Source organism: Abramis brama, assembly GCF_963993115.1.
Source record: "Abramis brama genome assembly, chromosome: 1".
In the NCBI taxonomy this organism is placed as follows: Eukaryota; Metazoa; Chordata; class Actinopteri; order Cypriniformes; family Leuciscidae; genus Abramis; species Abramis brama.
Window position 1 is genome coordinate 45,518,544 of NC_139963.1, and position 16,604 is coordinate 45,535,147.

A 16,604-nucleotide genomic window follows, 5' to 3' on the forward strand; every position below is an offset into this window, starting at 1 on the left:
AATCAATTGTGGTACGTGTGAAAGTGATTATGCGGGACAAGATTATCTATTGTTCCACAAACAGCATGTGCTTCCTCTCAGAGCCGTTCTCGGGTGTATAACGGGGTGTGATTGTGAACGCGCCCGGGCGGGTCACACCCATAGAGCACTGTTTACAAACACCAGGAAGAGATGACGTCACCCTACACGAGCACATGTTCCGCGCGTATGCTCGTGCATCTCCCTGTGCGCGTGCACTTCTTCGTGGAAATGACGTCTGCTGAACGTATAGAACGTCGTTCTACGTGTAGTTTAAGGAAAATGGGGGCTTTCGCGCTTAAAACGAGGCAAAAAAACGCGTTTGTTTTCATGACCTCCATACTCAAAACACACACGCTGACGGGCGCTGAGGATTGTGGGGGAATCGGCAACTGCAGACGTGGAGAACCGTAAAACACGGAGTGGATTCCAGTGGGTTTCTGCTCTATACTCCGTTTTCAAATATACAGGGAAATAAATACTTAAGAGTATTTATTATTATTTACCCACCCACCACACACACACACACTCAAGAGATTATTTTTTAGTTTATAAAGATACATTATAAGGTTTTTTGATTGAAGATCAGTGACGGATTATAAAAAATGCATGTCACATATTAATTAATTGTGAACTATTAAAATATGTTAAATTGGTGATGAGCTAAAAACCTCGGTTCATTATATTGAACCACAGTTATAAGATTCTAAATTTCTATTTTTTTTTTTTTTTTTTTTGGCAACATTGTTAAAATGTTTTAAACGTTTAAAATGTTAAAAATCTGCCCATTACCCTGGTATAAAATACAATTTTACTTTAAAGGTATTTTTATCGGCAGAATTGATGTACGTGAAATATTCCCAAAGCATTAATAGGCGCACACACACACACAGGGAGGAACAAAACATAACAGTAAGAAAAATACGAATAAAAATAACCATTTAAATGAATTCAATTAAATAGTCACTCTGTTACAAGAATCTTTTTTTTAATAATTTTATAATTTTATTCTATAAATCCCTATTTTATTTGTATTCGATACTTTCTTATTGTAATATTATTTATTTATTTGTTATAAAACCATTTCACGTCCTTTACACAAATATCCAGTCCAGTGTTTACAACTCTCCGCGTACATGCGTGTTGGGGCACAGCGCAACCGACCTTCAATCCGTCAAATCGTCCATGTTTTTTATCTCATTGGCTGCGATTGAATTACCGCATTCCTTAGAGCGCCTCTAATTGGTCGGCGCACCCGTCAATCACAGAACCCCCTCCTCCAGCGCGCTTTGATTGGCTAATCCCCCCTTCCCTTTCTCTCTGGTGTATCGCGGCGGTGGGTCGAGTCGCCGCCGCTGCTGATGCTGGTGTCTCCGGTCGGGCACGTTTAACGTTTCATATTTTCCCTTCATATTCATATCGTGCCCCGTTCCGTGTGCGGAAAGATAAAGATGGCAGCGGTGGCTCGTTTGGAGGGTCGTGAGTTTGAGTATGTGATGAAGAAGCGCTCGGTGACGGTGGGTCGGAACTCGTCGCAGGGTTCGGTGGACGTGAGCATGGGCCACTCGAGCTTCATCTCCCGCCGGCACCTGGAGATCTTCACCGCGGCGGCCGAGGACACTGGCTCGGGCCCGGGCGGAGGAGAGTTTTATCTGCGCTGTCTGGGGAAAAACGGGGTGTTCGTGGACGGGGTGTTTCTGCGGCGGGGGGCGCCACCCCTGCAGCTGCCGAGGATGTGAGTTATTATCATAACCTTCATCATTCCTCATCATGCTTATGATACCATCATCATCATCCTCGGCGATGTTATTGTTGTTGTTGTTATGGTGAAACGCCGGGAGCACGTGCTAGTGTGCCTATGCCGCACAAAATTTTCGTTTCGCTTTCAGAGGCTCTCTGGGCTGTGTCTCATTCCCCAGTGAGCTGCCTAACTAGACAGCATTCACGCGCTTCATGTGTTCATGCAGCATTTTGGCCATTGTGTGGAGAAGCTTGGACCTTTTTAGAGCATCATGCAGAATTTTTGGGGCCTCACAATTCTGCTTATATGTATGTATATATATATATATATATATATATTTTTTTTTTACGAGGACATGGCAGACCCCATCTTATTTCACCATAAATGCATGCATTAAGTTTGGGGTGTCATGGACACATGCTGCTACAGATTAAGAGCATCACGTGTGCATTTTTGCGTGAATCGTGTGTATATAGATTTTTGGGGGGAAGGGCATTATACCGGCTTGCAGCATTTTGGGGTGTTAAAGGTGTGTGCAACATTTTTGGGCATCCAAGGGTGCGTGTAGCAGCATTTTTGAGAAACAATAGGTGCATGCAGCATTTTGGGGCATCATAAGTGTGTGAAGCAGCATTTTGGGGCATTATAAGCATGTGCAGCAGCATTTTGGGGCGTCATAGGCGTGTGCAGCAGCATTTTGGGGCATCATAAGCATGTGAAGCAGCATTTTGGGGCATTATAAGCCTGTACAGTAGCATTTTGAGTCATCATAAGCGTGTGAAGCAGCATTTTGGGGATTCATAGGCATGTGAAGCAGCATTTTGGGGCATTATAAGCGTGTGCAGCAGCATTTTGGGGCATTATAAGCGTGTGCAGGGGCATTATAAGCGTGTGCAGCAGCATTTTGGGGCATCATAAGCATGTGAAGCAGCATTTTGGGGCATTATAAGCCTGTACAGTAGCATTTTGGGGCATCATAAGCGTGTGAAGCAGCATTTTGGGGCATTATAAGCGTGTGCAGCAGCATTTTGGGGCATCATAGGCATGTGAAGCAGCATTTTGGGGCATAATAAGCGTGTGCAGCAGCATTTTGGGGCATTATAAGCGTGTGCAGGGGCATTATAAGCGTGTGCAGCAGCATTTTGGGGCATCATAAGCGTGTGAAGCAGCATTTTGGGGCATAATAAGCGTGTGCAGCAGCATTTTGGGGCATTATAAGCGTGTGCAGGGGCATTATAAGCGTGTGCAGCAGCATTTTGGGGCATCATAAGCGTGTGAAGCAGCATTTTGGGGCATTATAACCGTGTGCAGCAGCATTTTGGGGCATTATAAGCGTGTGCAGGGGCATTATAAGCGTGTGCAGCAGCATTTTGGGGCATCATAAGCGTGTGAAGCAGCATTTTGGGGCATTTTAAGCGTGTGCAGCAGCATTTTGGGGCATCATAGGCATGTGAAGCAGCATTTTGGGGCATAATAAGCGTGTGCAGCAGCATTTTGGGGCATCATAGGCATGTGCAGCAGCATTTTGGGGCATCATAAGCGTGTGCAGCAGCATTTTGGGGCATTATAAGCGTGTGCTGCAGCATTTTGGGGCATCATAGGCATGTGAAGCAGCATTTTGGGGCATCATAAGCGTGTGAAGCAGCATTTTGGGGCATCATAGGCATGTGCAGCAGCATTTTGGGGCATCATAAGCGTGTGCAGCAGCATTTTGGGGCATCATAGGCGTGTGCAGTAGCATTTTGGGGCATCATAAGCGTGTGAAGCAGCATTTTGGGGCATCATAGGCATGTGAAGCAGCATTTTGGGGCATTATAAGCCTGTACAGTAGCATTTTGGGGCATCATAGGCATGTGAAGCAGCATTTTGGGGCATCATAGGCGTGTGCAGCAGCATTTTGGGGCTTCATGATAGGCAATGCTGTCTAGGTCGGCAGCTCACTAGAATTTCAAACACCACTTCTAAACAAATGCATATACATGTTAATATCACCTGTCAGAAATGTGCACAAAAGAAATAAATGTGTGTTGTGTGTCATGGAAGAATGAGTGTTGTTTTTGTCTCAGATGGAGTGTAAACAGTAAACACTCACAGGGTTAGATGTTAACTAGGGGGTTTAGATCCTGACAGCATCAAAGGCTCTTTCTCAAAGGGAATTTTTTTTTGTGGCATCTCAGAAAAGCCCCGTCTGTCAGTTAGGTAGGTTTTGCTGTCAGATGTTTGCATTTTCTTATTTGTTTGTCTTGAGAAGATGTTGGACATCTGGTTGTGTTGACATTATCCTGAAGTCGACCTTTGGATCGTGATCATCGTGCTTTATCTGTTTTGAATGAACTGTCTGATTTGTACTTGGTCTCACCCACGGCTGGCCGGCGTATTTCAGAATCATTTTGCACTGTAGATTTCAGGTATCTCTTTATGAACGACATCAAATCGCAGCGTCAAGCGCGACTGTAGTGCACACTTATCCCTTTGCTTTTTTTAACACATGACCCACATATCTCAATATAACAACAAATCTGTTGCACCCTACAATGCCAGCCTTTAAAGCTATTTTATGCACTGCCATTTTCAGCTCGTCTCATTTCAGCAAACCTTTCTGTTGAATTCTGCACAGGTTTAAAAATGCACATCCCCTCTAGATCATCTTGATACGTGGTGTCACAGTTAGTGAGCTGATATAGTTTGACTGATTAGCAGCCCTTTCTAAATATGGAGGCATGCATGTTTGTTTGAGTTATGAAGAGACTCTCTGATGTCTTTGTGCTGACAGACTTGATGCAGCTTTAGAAAATGTAAATAAGGCTTTTTATAGCCAACATTTATCTTTAAGCTAGGGTATGAAATCTGTTATCTCTTTCCCTAAATTTAGTTTTTTTGTTTTAATGTTTCTGGATTCCATTGTAATGGTTTAAAAAAAATTAATAATCAAAAATAACGTTTTATCAATTGAATTAATAAAATGTTAACAATAATATTGCCCTATGAAATTTTTGTGTGTCTATTTTAATTTTTCTGGATTCTGTTTATAAATTTATCATCAAAATAATGTGGTAATCAGATGAATGCATAGACATTTAATATTTTAAAATGTATATTTTAAATATTTTTAATGGCAAACAAAGTGTTTACTGTTATATACAAAATTAAGTTTTGATAAAAATGAAACATCTTTTAAGGAATAGTAAATAAACAGTATTAGTGTTATTAATATTAGATATTATAATTTAACGAAGTAAACTCTACTGTGCAATAGGGATGGGAATCACAGGGTACCTCACAATACATGGCTCACGACACAGCAATTCTGCGATAATCAATATATTGCTAGACAATCCTATAACGATACATCACAATATCCGTCTAAGTATGAAAATAAAATGCCTGTGAAAAGGTTAAGTGCAGTTTTTTTCTTTTTATTAAAGTCCAAACTTTTAGAAAACAGCACATTTTTCAGTCTGTAAATGAAATTGAACATTTTAATTAATTTAAACGTTTTATGCTTATACTTTTTAAAAGCTTTTTAAAAGCAGAAAAAACTTTTCTGTGTGTGTAAACTGACACATTTAACTGCTTATCGACTTGCTTTATATAAACCTGGTACATGTCAAAATTTACCAACCTCTTTTATTTAAACCTGGGAACATCTCAGTGTTTACCAGCTGCTTCCTTAAAACAAACCTGGGAAAGTGTCGTCAAAGGTAGCGACTTTTATATTTTAACATTTTAAAAATGTGACGGCACCAGCATTTCCGACTTAGCATTTCGAGCACTGTTGAGCGGATTCTTAAATGCCTCTGATTGGCCAATTGTGTTCATACACTCAACATATATGTCTGTGATTGGCTAGTGGCTACAATGATCAACACTTCCAAAACATGTTGCAAATAGACATCGTCTACATTTAAAATAACAAACGTGGGCACGCAAAAGACATGACGTGAACCATTTTGACTGGATTTCGTGTTTCCATCTGCATTTTTCACGGAAATCATAGGACCTTGTATAGTGAAAATGTGCATATTTCCTTCTTGCATTTATGCATTTGCCAGATGCTTTTATCCAAAGTGACTTGCATTGCATTCAAGGCATGTTTTATCAGTTAATGCATGACCTAGACGTTGCTTTCGCAGTGAGGACTGACTTATAATGGCTTACTTATAGATGACTGCACTGAAACGGGTTGTTTATAAATGTTTGTCCTTAGCAGTTTTGTGTGTCTGTAAAGCTGTTGGCATGCCATACGTGCTGGATGCTGTTGCTAATTACACTGCCACTTCTCTAAAGATTAGAGACAGAGCCACGTCCACACTTTAATTATCAAGAAATCAATGCGTCGCACCCGCGGAGACGTGCAGTACGTCCAGATGGTTTGTATGGACTGTAATGGACAGCACGTTTGAGGTAGAGACGCTCTGAGTCACAATATTGATCAAGAAGCTAAAGAGCATTTAATTAGTGGAGATTCGCTCCTATTGGCTCTCTGTCAGCACAAAGAGATGCTGACGTCTCCACACATGTCATGACCAGGCCTAGACAAGACACCATGAGCTCTTTCAGCATTATTTTTTTTGTCTTTATTGTTTGGAATGGATTCAAACATGGTGAAATGTTTTAAAGCATCATATTCTTGTCTTTATACCCCGGTCAAACACTGTTTAATATGTCCATCGATCCTGGGCTGCTTTTCCAGAGCGTTTCTGATTTATTATGATGTTTTTATGTGCAGAAGCAGCGGTGAGGTGTCAGGTGAGGAGAAGGTCATTGGTTTGGGATGTGTCGTAAAAGACTATGCTAAATAAATGCACCTCCCGCTGGGGTCGGTTGAACCCAGAGAAACCCAAACACTGAATCTGAACCCACTGACCTTCTGCAGAAACAAACTCGTCTGTGAGGGAGTTTACACTCTGAAGATGTTAGAGCTGAACAGTGCTGGATAAATTGAGAATCAAACATTTTTTTTGTTTCAAACAGAGATCACGATTCTCAACTTGACAACTAGTTGGATAAAATAACATGTCATTTACTAGAGGTTCTGACCGAATGTTAATTTCTGCAGTCTATTAAAACTTTTAATGATTCAATGACTCATAGATACTTCACTTGTTTCATGACTGGATGAATCAGCGTTTTTGAATGAATGATTCAATGACTCACTCATAAATACTTAAAGGTCCCGTTCTTCGTGATCCCATGTTTCAAACTTTAGTTAGTGTGTAATGTTGTTGTTAGAGTATAAATAATATCTGTAAAATTATAAAGCTCAAAGTTCAATGCCAAGCGAGATATTTTATTTAACAGAAGTCGCCTACATCGAACGGCCCGTTTGGACTACATCCCTCTACTTCCTTCTTTAATGACGTCACTAGAACAGTTTTTTGACTAACCTCCGCCCACAGGAATGCTCCCTCAACTCTACCGAAATTCGTTTATGTACTTGCGCACTTCTTATAACTTACTGTGTTTACTCAGCTCTTACAGTGATTTTCTGAAGTAAAACTGACGCTTCATCTTTTGTGTGATGTACCATAAACTTTATTAAACTCATCAGTATATTTTTTATCATCATTCGGACCTGGTCCGAAACAGCAGACTTGTAGGCTATTAATAAATAATGGATACATACAAGCAGATGACAAATACGTTATAATAACCGTAATTAAACTACTAAACTATACCTGTTCCATCTCTATACAGCACTCTGACTCTGTAGGCATTATTGTCCGACTCGAAATGAACACGTTACTGAGAGTTTCTGATATTATCATCATTCCGTGAGATGAAATTGTCCTGACAGACTGAGCGCGAGCTCATGAAGCTCCGCCCCCTGGGTCGTCCAGCAGCAGCTGATTTGCATTTAAAGGACACACACTAAAACAGCGCGTTTTTCTGAGCCCCAAAAAATGACAATTTAAACATCCTGTAAAAAATGATCTGTTGGGTATTTTGAGCTGAAACTTCACATACACACTCTGGGGACATCAGAGACTTATTTTACATCTTGTGAAAAGGGGCATAATACGGGACCTTTAATTGTTTCATGACTGGATGAATCAGCGTTTTTGAATGAATGATTCAAAGACATTTTCTAACAGTATCTTGTCGCCTCCTGGTGGCATAGCGATATAATCTTTATTTGAAGTGCCATGTTACTTTCTAAAGCCTTGTTTATACTTTCGCCTGGCTCCGCAGAGCGAGTCTCCGCAGACTGCGCGCGCACCTCCCCAAATGGATGAGGCGTTTATACTTGACGCGCTCGCCGTTGTACTATTCTTTGAAACGACAGGGGGCGACTCGAGTAATTGTCCTCTAAACCAGCAGGAATCAGCGGTGAGAAGAAGAAAGCTACGCACGTGACAATGTTTATTTTGGTACACCACCACCAATACCACACTACATCGTGTAAAACCCAGTAAACCCTGAGATTATTACTCATGACATTAAAACAAAATATATGGATATGAGAATGTGTATACAACATAACTAAATTAACAATCTCTTAAATATTTCACTAAACATTTCATCAAGTTTGTGAACATTTTTATTAAACATGGACCTTTATGTTCATTAAAAAGACTTTTTATGCTATTGTATGTTCACGTTTTAAATGTAATAAACTAATTTAGACGTGCAAACAGGTGCCGGTGTGGTGAGAAGTTCGAGCTCGGCCAGATTAGGCTCGAAGTCGTTCATCTTCGGATGCGGAGCCGCATGCGCTGTTACAAAAAAAGCCGTGCACACCACCAAGTGAAATGGGGTCTTGCGCACCCAACGCTCATGACCGCCCACACCACAATGACGGCATTTTTGCGCACCTTCGTGCTCGTGCGGACGCGTCGAGTATAAACCTATTGATTTTTTTCCCAGTTCTTTTGTGATATGAATGTTTGTAACAGAAAAAAAGATACTGTGTGTTTATGAAGCGGTTTCATACCGATACATGATCACTGCTCTCTCTGGCTCATCGGCAGTGCCAACCCAGTTTTGAATGTTCGCTGTGATTTTGTGCAATGTTTAATAGACACAGGCGAATCGTTGTCGTTTAGGAATAAGATTGAGATCTTTTATCGATGAATCGTGCAGCTCTAGAAGATTTAGAGCGGGAAGAGTTTTGTCTGTCAGACTCTCCATCAGAGATTTCTCTAGTGCAGGGATTCACCTTTATGTCATTCAAACCTCTCCAGTGGATTAACCTCAATATTATGAAGCGATGCGAGTGCTTTGTTTGTACAAAAAACCCCATAATTTACCACTTTATTTACAAAATATAAATCTCCAATGCACGTTTACGCAACAACATCTGCTCTCGCGTCAACAGAGCACGCATGCATCACGCGTTGGAAATGTATATTTTGTAAATAAAGTGGTAAATTGTTATTTTTTTTTTTTGTACAAAGCAAGCACTCGCATTGCTTAATAAGAGTCACATGGATTACTTTAATGATGTCTTTACTAGCTTTCTGGACCTTGAAAGTGGTAGTTGCGTAGGCTGTTAATGGAGGGACAGAAATCTCTGATATCATCCAAAAAAATGTTTTGAAGATGAACGAATGTATTACGGGTTTGGAACGACATGAGGGTGAGTAATTAATGACAGAACTGTTATTTTTGTGGGTGAACTAACCCTCTAAGATTTGAAAAATGCCAAACTAATCTCTAATGACGTTTTTTTTAATATTTTTTTATTTATTCACTATTTTTTAGTCATGGCTTAATTTTATAGTTTAGTCCCAGTCTTTCCCTCTGTGTCTACATCTTGGTTTACTGTCATGGCTCTAGACAGGACTTTACCGCCGGAGGAGTGAGTCAAGCTTTAATATCTGTTATAGTGTTGTAAGACAGTGAGTCACTGGGAATGGGATTGTTTCTGTCTGGAAGTCATTAGGGTTTGCTTTGGTCCATCTCTGAGCATATACACCCCAGCTGATGACGTGATCTAGTTTTAGACTCCACTAACTCAGTTCTTGCTCTCTTCTGTAGCTGTTGTGAGGATCTTACACTCATGAGGCTTAACATGCCGAAAATATTTCACACCGCCAATGAAATTATTTCATTAAAATAGATTTATTGTTGTTATGACAAGTATCTGTTGTTCCTTAGTGTACTTGCAAAAAAAATAAAATGTGGGAAATAGACAGACAGACCAGTAAGATGAAGTTTAATTTGCTACATACTCGACAAAAACTAGACAAGTTGCACTAACTGTGTTTTGGTGTTGCTAAACCCAGTTTGTAAAGAGTGTACGTTTTGGCGTGATTCCTCTGCTTTAAGTGTTGAGCGGTGCAGACTGGGGAGGATGAACACTCCCACCATAGTCAAATACCTTCAGTGTCATTAGTTAAGGCCAACACTTTTTTGCTGTTTTACCAAAAGCAAGCGTACTCATAATTGAAGTGACACGCTCATTTTTTCCAGGCGCAGAGAGATGGAAAAAATCTCAACTTTTCAGAATGCCTCAAGCGCACCGCAGGTCATGTGACAAGAACCAACCAATCATCTTCACCCTTTCCGTAACAACATTGAAAGCTCAGTCAACATGAAAGATGGGGGTGCACCCAAACACTACGGGTGTTTTTCACTTCTCCGTAAATAAATCTTGTAGCAGAGCTACAGCAAGCGTTTTTCGGTGGTGGAAATCCATTAGCTACTAAAACTTCTTTGTCGTTGTGTACGTAACGTTGGATATCGAATTTTACTATTAATAATAAAAGATAAGCTAAAGTGCATGCATTTTAAATGTCAGTAATTTATCATTTTTGACTCATTCGTTTTATAAAAAATGATTTAAAGGCTGAAATATGTGAGGTTTATCTTTTTATAAAGCCTTTTTTGTCACAACTTCATTTGCAAGACACTCTTTTAAAATCTGGCCATTTTTAATGGTATTATTTTAATGTTTATGTAAACAAAAAGTGCATATTGATGCTAATTTTATTAGCAATTTTATTTGGTATTTGCTGGTTTTCGACATAAAACGTGGTTAATTGATTTCATTGTGTAGTTTTAGTACTTTTTGAACAGGATTCTGTGATAACCGTGATCATTTTTCTGATGACTGAATAAAATAAAATTATTTTTTTCAGAATTTATTTTTGGTAATGAGTCGTGTAGGTCTTAAATTTCAGTCTTTATGGTCTTAAAATGTCTTAAAAAGGTCTTAAATTTGACATACTGAAACCTGCAAGAACCCCCACAAAAGACCATCTCTCCGTCTACTGAACTAATGTGTAAACATTATGGGAAACGCTCTAGCCAGACGGGATTTAAACTGTCGGCTGGAGACCCAAGTTTGGTTTGAAGACGAGAAACATACCAATCACAATGTTCTCTCTCCATTCCTGATTTCTAACACACACTCACAGCGTTCGGCTGGTCTTAAAGCTGCTGCTCTCCGTATGTTTTCCCGTCGTCTCCAGTTGTGTTCATATGTAAATTGTGTGAGCTTATTTTGTCCATTTATATCGAAAGATCTGAAAAATGCACACATTTACCCAAACATAGACCCTCTCCTCAAAGAAGTCAGGACAGAAGTGGTTGAAAGTGGACAAAAGAGACGGATTAAAACACCAGGTGTAAACGGGAATGAGTACTACTAGTGACTAGTACTACCCTCGACTACTAGTGATCCGATCGACTGAGATCCTTGAACTTGACGCTCAATGTTCTTCCAAAGACATACAGCCATCCACTGCCATTATAAAGCTTGGAAGAGTCAGATCATTTTTGTAATATAACTCTGATTGTATTCGTCTGAAAGAAGAATGTCATATACACCTAGGATGGCTTGAGGGCGAGTAAAGCATGGGCTAGTTTTTGTTTTTGGGTGAACTATCCCTTCAATACCAGGTGTAAACAGGGCCTAAGATTGAGTGCTTAAATCACACTTTTTCTTTTCAGTCATGATTTGTTTGAATGTTAACAAGAAAAACACACCAAAGTTTGGGGTATTTGAGCAAACCATGCTTCCTGTGTGAGATCGGTAGTGTATTTTTGTAGAATCTTTGAGTGTTTTTGGGTTTCGTGGGAGAGACGCAAGGAGATATGCGGGAACAAGTCTGTTCAGAACACACACACACACACACACACACACACACCACCCACAGGGAGGAATGTGAGGGGTTGGGATCCCAACATTCCTGTTTTAAAGAGCCCCTCGTAGTTGCCATGACTGAATTGTGCTTGAAATGGCTGCTTGGAGCAGAAACACAGTAAAGATTTTATCCTGAATACTTAATTAAATTTGCATCAACAAAACGATTGTTAGATATCTGACAAAAGCAACTGGCAAAGATTAATGAAGGTTTATTGAAAGAGTCGATAAAATGAGAGTGGTTGGTTGTTTTCTTCTCTGAAACATACTTGTAAAAAACGGCTGTACTCTAGTTTTTCATTAACATTTTCCATGCTCATTTACCAAGTCTTGTGTTTGTAAATGTTATGATTCACTAACCTTCATTGTTATATTAGTATTATTTATACACAATTATAGGTATTCATATTTTAAATCAGCTTTTATTGTAATATATATTTTTTTGTTTTCATTTTTAGTAGTTTTTGTTCTTTTTAAACATTGCCATTTAGGTTTAACTGTTTTTTTTTTAGCTTTTAGTTCAGTTTTAGTTCAGTTAGTAATTTTTAGTACTTTAACTTGCACTTATTTCAGTTAGTTGCCAAGGAAACATTTTTGTTTAATTTTTCATCTATATATTTTTGTTTTATTCAAGTTAAATTCCAATTAACAAATGTTTTTAATAGTTTCAGTTGACAATATACTGAGTGTTTATGTAAATGATGTTGATCATTGGAGCTTATTAACATGATTGTGATGTCTTAATCATGAAAAAACTAATGCAGAATATTTTAGTTTTAATGTTTTAGTTTCAGTGAATGTTGTGGTTAGACTGGTGAGGAATTTCTGTAAATTACTGACATCAAACTATTGTTCGAAGAGAAAGAATCCTGTTTTCAACAACATGAGCTGAAGGAATGGACTCATTACGGCAGAAATGTCCCGCAGGTGTTGTTGATAAAGCATCACAAGCTGCTCGTTCATGACCGGTGTGGATCTGAATGAACCGGCACGTGAGAAATCACAACGCCGGTGTGTTCGACTGTAGAAGAAATCAGAAGGACCAGAGTTTATCTGTCAGATCATGTGGTATTATTCTTAGCTTTTATCTTGCTGGATGTGGAAAATGTTGCTTTTTTGTTTATGAGTAAATTATTTATTGTAGTTTGTGACACATATTTCCTTCAGTCTAATTAAGTTCAGATTTGCCTCCTACAGAGATTATAGGTTTGGTAACAAACACTGTTTCATCAGTTAACATTTGGTTAGTTAACCTGATCTAACAATGAACAATACTTCTATAGAATTTATTCATCTTAGTTAAAGGGGTGGTTGGTTTATTTTTTCACTTTTCTAACTTTAGTTAGTGTGTAATGTTGCTGTTTGAGCATAAACAACATCTGCAAAGTTACAACGCTCAAAGTTCAAAGCAAAGGGAGATATTTTCTTTTACAGACATCGCTTTTTAAGGACTACAACAAACGGCTGGTAGGAACTACAGCAAGCTTCTTTACATAAAATTTACATAAACCCCTCCCCCAGAACACGATTTATAGATTATCATGACAGAATATGCTAATCACTGTCTAGAAGATAGTTAACTCCACATCAGCAACATAAATTCATCAACCATTCAGAAACGTCCTGTTGCTTCTACATGTTGTCACTTCTTCTTGAGTCTCTCCATCATTGTCTGACTCCGGTTTGAACATAAAAGGCTAAAGTTTTTGAAATTTTCAGTGCATGACTGCGTGAGGTAATTAAAGCTGCTAACACACTCACGCCCTCTGTGCCGAGAGCAGCAGCTCATTTGTATTTAAAGGGACACACACTAAAACGGTGCGTTTTTCTGAGCCCCAGAAAGTGACGACTTTAACATGCTATATAAAAATATCTGTGGGGTATTTTGAGCTAAAACTTCACATACACACTCTGGGAACATCAGAGACTTATTTTACATCTTGTGAAAAGGGTATTATACCACCCCTTTAAATCTCAGCGTTAAGTTAATGAACTAACATGAATAAATGATGACCAATTGTATTTTTATTAACTGACATTAATCAAGGTTAATAAATGATTTAGAAAATTGTTCATTGTTAGGTCATATTCGCTAATACATTGATGTTAACAAATTATTGTAAAGCGTTAGCAATTGCAAAACCTGTATCTACTGAAAAATACCAATTTAATGAAATTACCTTAATTTGAACATTTAGTGTAGTGAAAATATTGTAGTTAACTAAAGAATAAAAGCCAAAGTTTGCAAAACTAAGAAAAAACCCACCCAATTAGAGAAGGATGCGTTTAACTTGACATGTAAAATGTTAGTTCGTTGTTTTGTTGCTGTTTTTCCCCAATTAGATTGTCTTAGATTGAATGGACTGTTGGTGCTGTGTTTTAAGGAACGATATCTAAAAATAATGTGCAAACACTAGTCAAAGGTACAAACAAAATTAAAACGATTTGACAAAAATTTCACTGAAATAGAAATAAATGCATTAAATTAAAAAGTATCAGACAGCACAAGCATCAAATGGTATTTTGCAGCCTGAAGAATTTATCTTTGCGTTGAAACTTATTTCAGATCAGCACCTTTTTTGAGTTCCCGTAAAGCGGCGTCCTAATGTTGGTGGTAACTCAACTCAGGGCTGTGTTTATTCCAGACACGTACCAATGCCGTCTCTGTTTCTGAACGAGAGCAGGATTGAATCCTCCTTTCATTTGTTAGTGAATAAGCAGGATAGTCTTCCGCTGTATTCTGGGATAATTGAAGACGCTGGGTGTGATTGGTGTGTGTGTGCTAGGGCTTCAGGGGCCTGGCGCAAAGTTTAGTACAAGGCTTGGCACAAAAACACGTCACCTAGTGCCAACCATATGGACCATGACGCTAAAAGAAAAGGAGAGAAATGGCCCTTGTCCATCAGAAGTAGCGCATCATTTCCGAACTCCTCCAAGGGGGCGCTTGTGTGCTTTTCTTTTCGTTTTGTCCTCTCGGGTTAAACAGGTTATTGTTTATAAATGAAAAGGATATTAAAATGCTGTGAGTCTTTTTACTATGTCAGTAATCGTGTCATAACTTTGAGCAGCTTGAAGCAACGATCGCTTAATTGAGAAATACTGGAAGCGTACTTTAATTAAATTTGTTTCACATTATTGCAAATATTGCCGTTTAATATTGCTGTTTATTATTGCTGTTTAATATTGCTGTTTATTGCTATTTTGGTGCAGATAAGGTGAAAGTATAATTAACTCTTTTTTTTTTCTTCTTTTTTTTTAAATAAAGGCTTTTTTCAACCGCATTTATTTGGGGAGAATTGTGATGATGTTGTTTTTTATTGTGCATTGTGATTTGCAAAGCTAAAATAACTGGTTTCTGTGTGAGCCGTGCCATGTTTTCATGGATGAGGTGACTTGTTTACTCCTGGGGCTGTTAGCGTTGAGACTGAATATTAGTTCATCAAGGGGCGGTTAATTTTAGCATCGCTTGGAGATCCACTTATACTCCTGAGCTTTATTACCACAGTCATCTTGGTCATAAGAGAACCTGTGTCTGAAACGCATCGAGGGTGTTTACATGCATCTAATAATCTTACACCGATTACACTTATTAAGCTGACTGCACATAAGGTCATATAAACATAAACATCGTGAACTGTGCTCTTTTATCAAGCAGAGATGGACACACCTAGAGATTTGCCTGTTTCTGTGGTCTCGTTTTGCATGTAAACAACTTTAATATCCCTACAGGAGCTTGTTCGCTGGACCTGATTTATGAAACGCGAGCTGTTTTTATGCGTTAATTGTTGAAAACATTCTCACGTAAATGAATATTGTCACTTCAGACCCTCTTCAGATGTCAAACGCCCTGCTTTCCACCATAAACGCTCCACCCATGTGCTTTTGGAAGCGTGAATCTTTGTTTTGGCTTGGTATGATTGTTCATGTTGATGCTTGTTTGATCCATAAGGATTACATCTCTTTAGTTGATAATTGTCTTTCTCTCTCTTTCTCAGGTGCACGTTTCGTTTCCCCAGTACGAACATCAAAATCACGTTCACGGCACTGGCGAGCGTCAAGCGTGAGAAGAGGGAACCGGAGTCTCCGGTTAAAGCGGTTCAGCCACAGATCTCCCCTTTAACCATCAACATTCCCGATAACATCGCTCACCTCATGAGCCCCTTGCCCTCGCCTACCGGCACCATCAGGTACACACACCATCAGTTACAAACACACACACACCATCAGATACAAACACACACACACACACACATACACCATCAGGTACGTACGCGCACGCACACACACACACACACACACCATCAGGTACAAACACACACACACACCATGGCGTTTTAATGGAGAGACTTGTTTCTGTAATCAGCCTCTCAAAAAATATATAAATAAATTGGATTTAGATTTGTCATCCAATGTATCGGCTTTCAAATATAAAGAATTATCGGTATCAGCCAAAATGTTCATATTGGTGCATCCCTAAAAAGTATAACAAAATTATATACAATATTTGTATGATTTTATTGTCAACGTGAACCTGAGAATATTTTGAGTTGTTAGGGGCCAACCACTGAAATCGTTGGCGTTCTTCTTCTTATTCTTCCGCTCTGGGAGTCTATGGCAGCCCATGGAACCGCTTGCGGGAAAGTTATGAAATTTGGCACACTGATAGAGGACAGTCTGAACAGTCACCTTAGCAAATTTGGAGTCTCTAACTCAATCCCTCTAGCGCCACCAACTGTCCAAAGTTTCACTCATGTT

The 16,604-nt window shown here is 39.1% G+C and overlaps 1 protein-coding gene across 5 annotated transcripts in view; it reads left to right on the forward strand.

Annotated features, from left to right (window-relative positions):
• foxk2b (forkhead box K2b) overlaps positions 1–16,604 on the forward strand; it is a 45,732-nt gene that overhangs the window by 20,442 nt on the left and 8,686 nt on the right. For 4 of the 5 annotated variants that reach the window (XM_084090859.1, XM_084090860.1, XM_084090858.1 and 1 more), the window contains exon 7: positions 15,845–16,036. In XM_084090859.1, the coding sequence (XP_083946985.1) occupies positions 15,845–16,036 (192 nt within the window). Of the gene's footprint in view, positions 1–1,331; positions 1,754–15,844; positions 16,037–16,604 lie in introns of those variants that run through there. The other variant, XM_084090861.1, reaches the window with a different exon arrangement.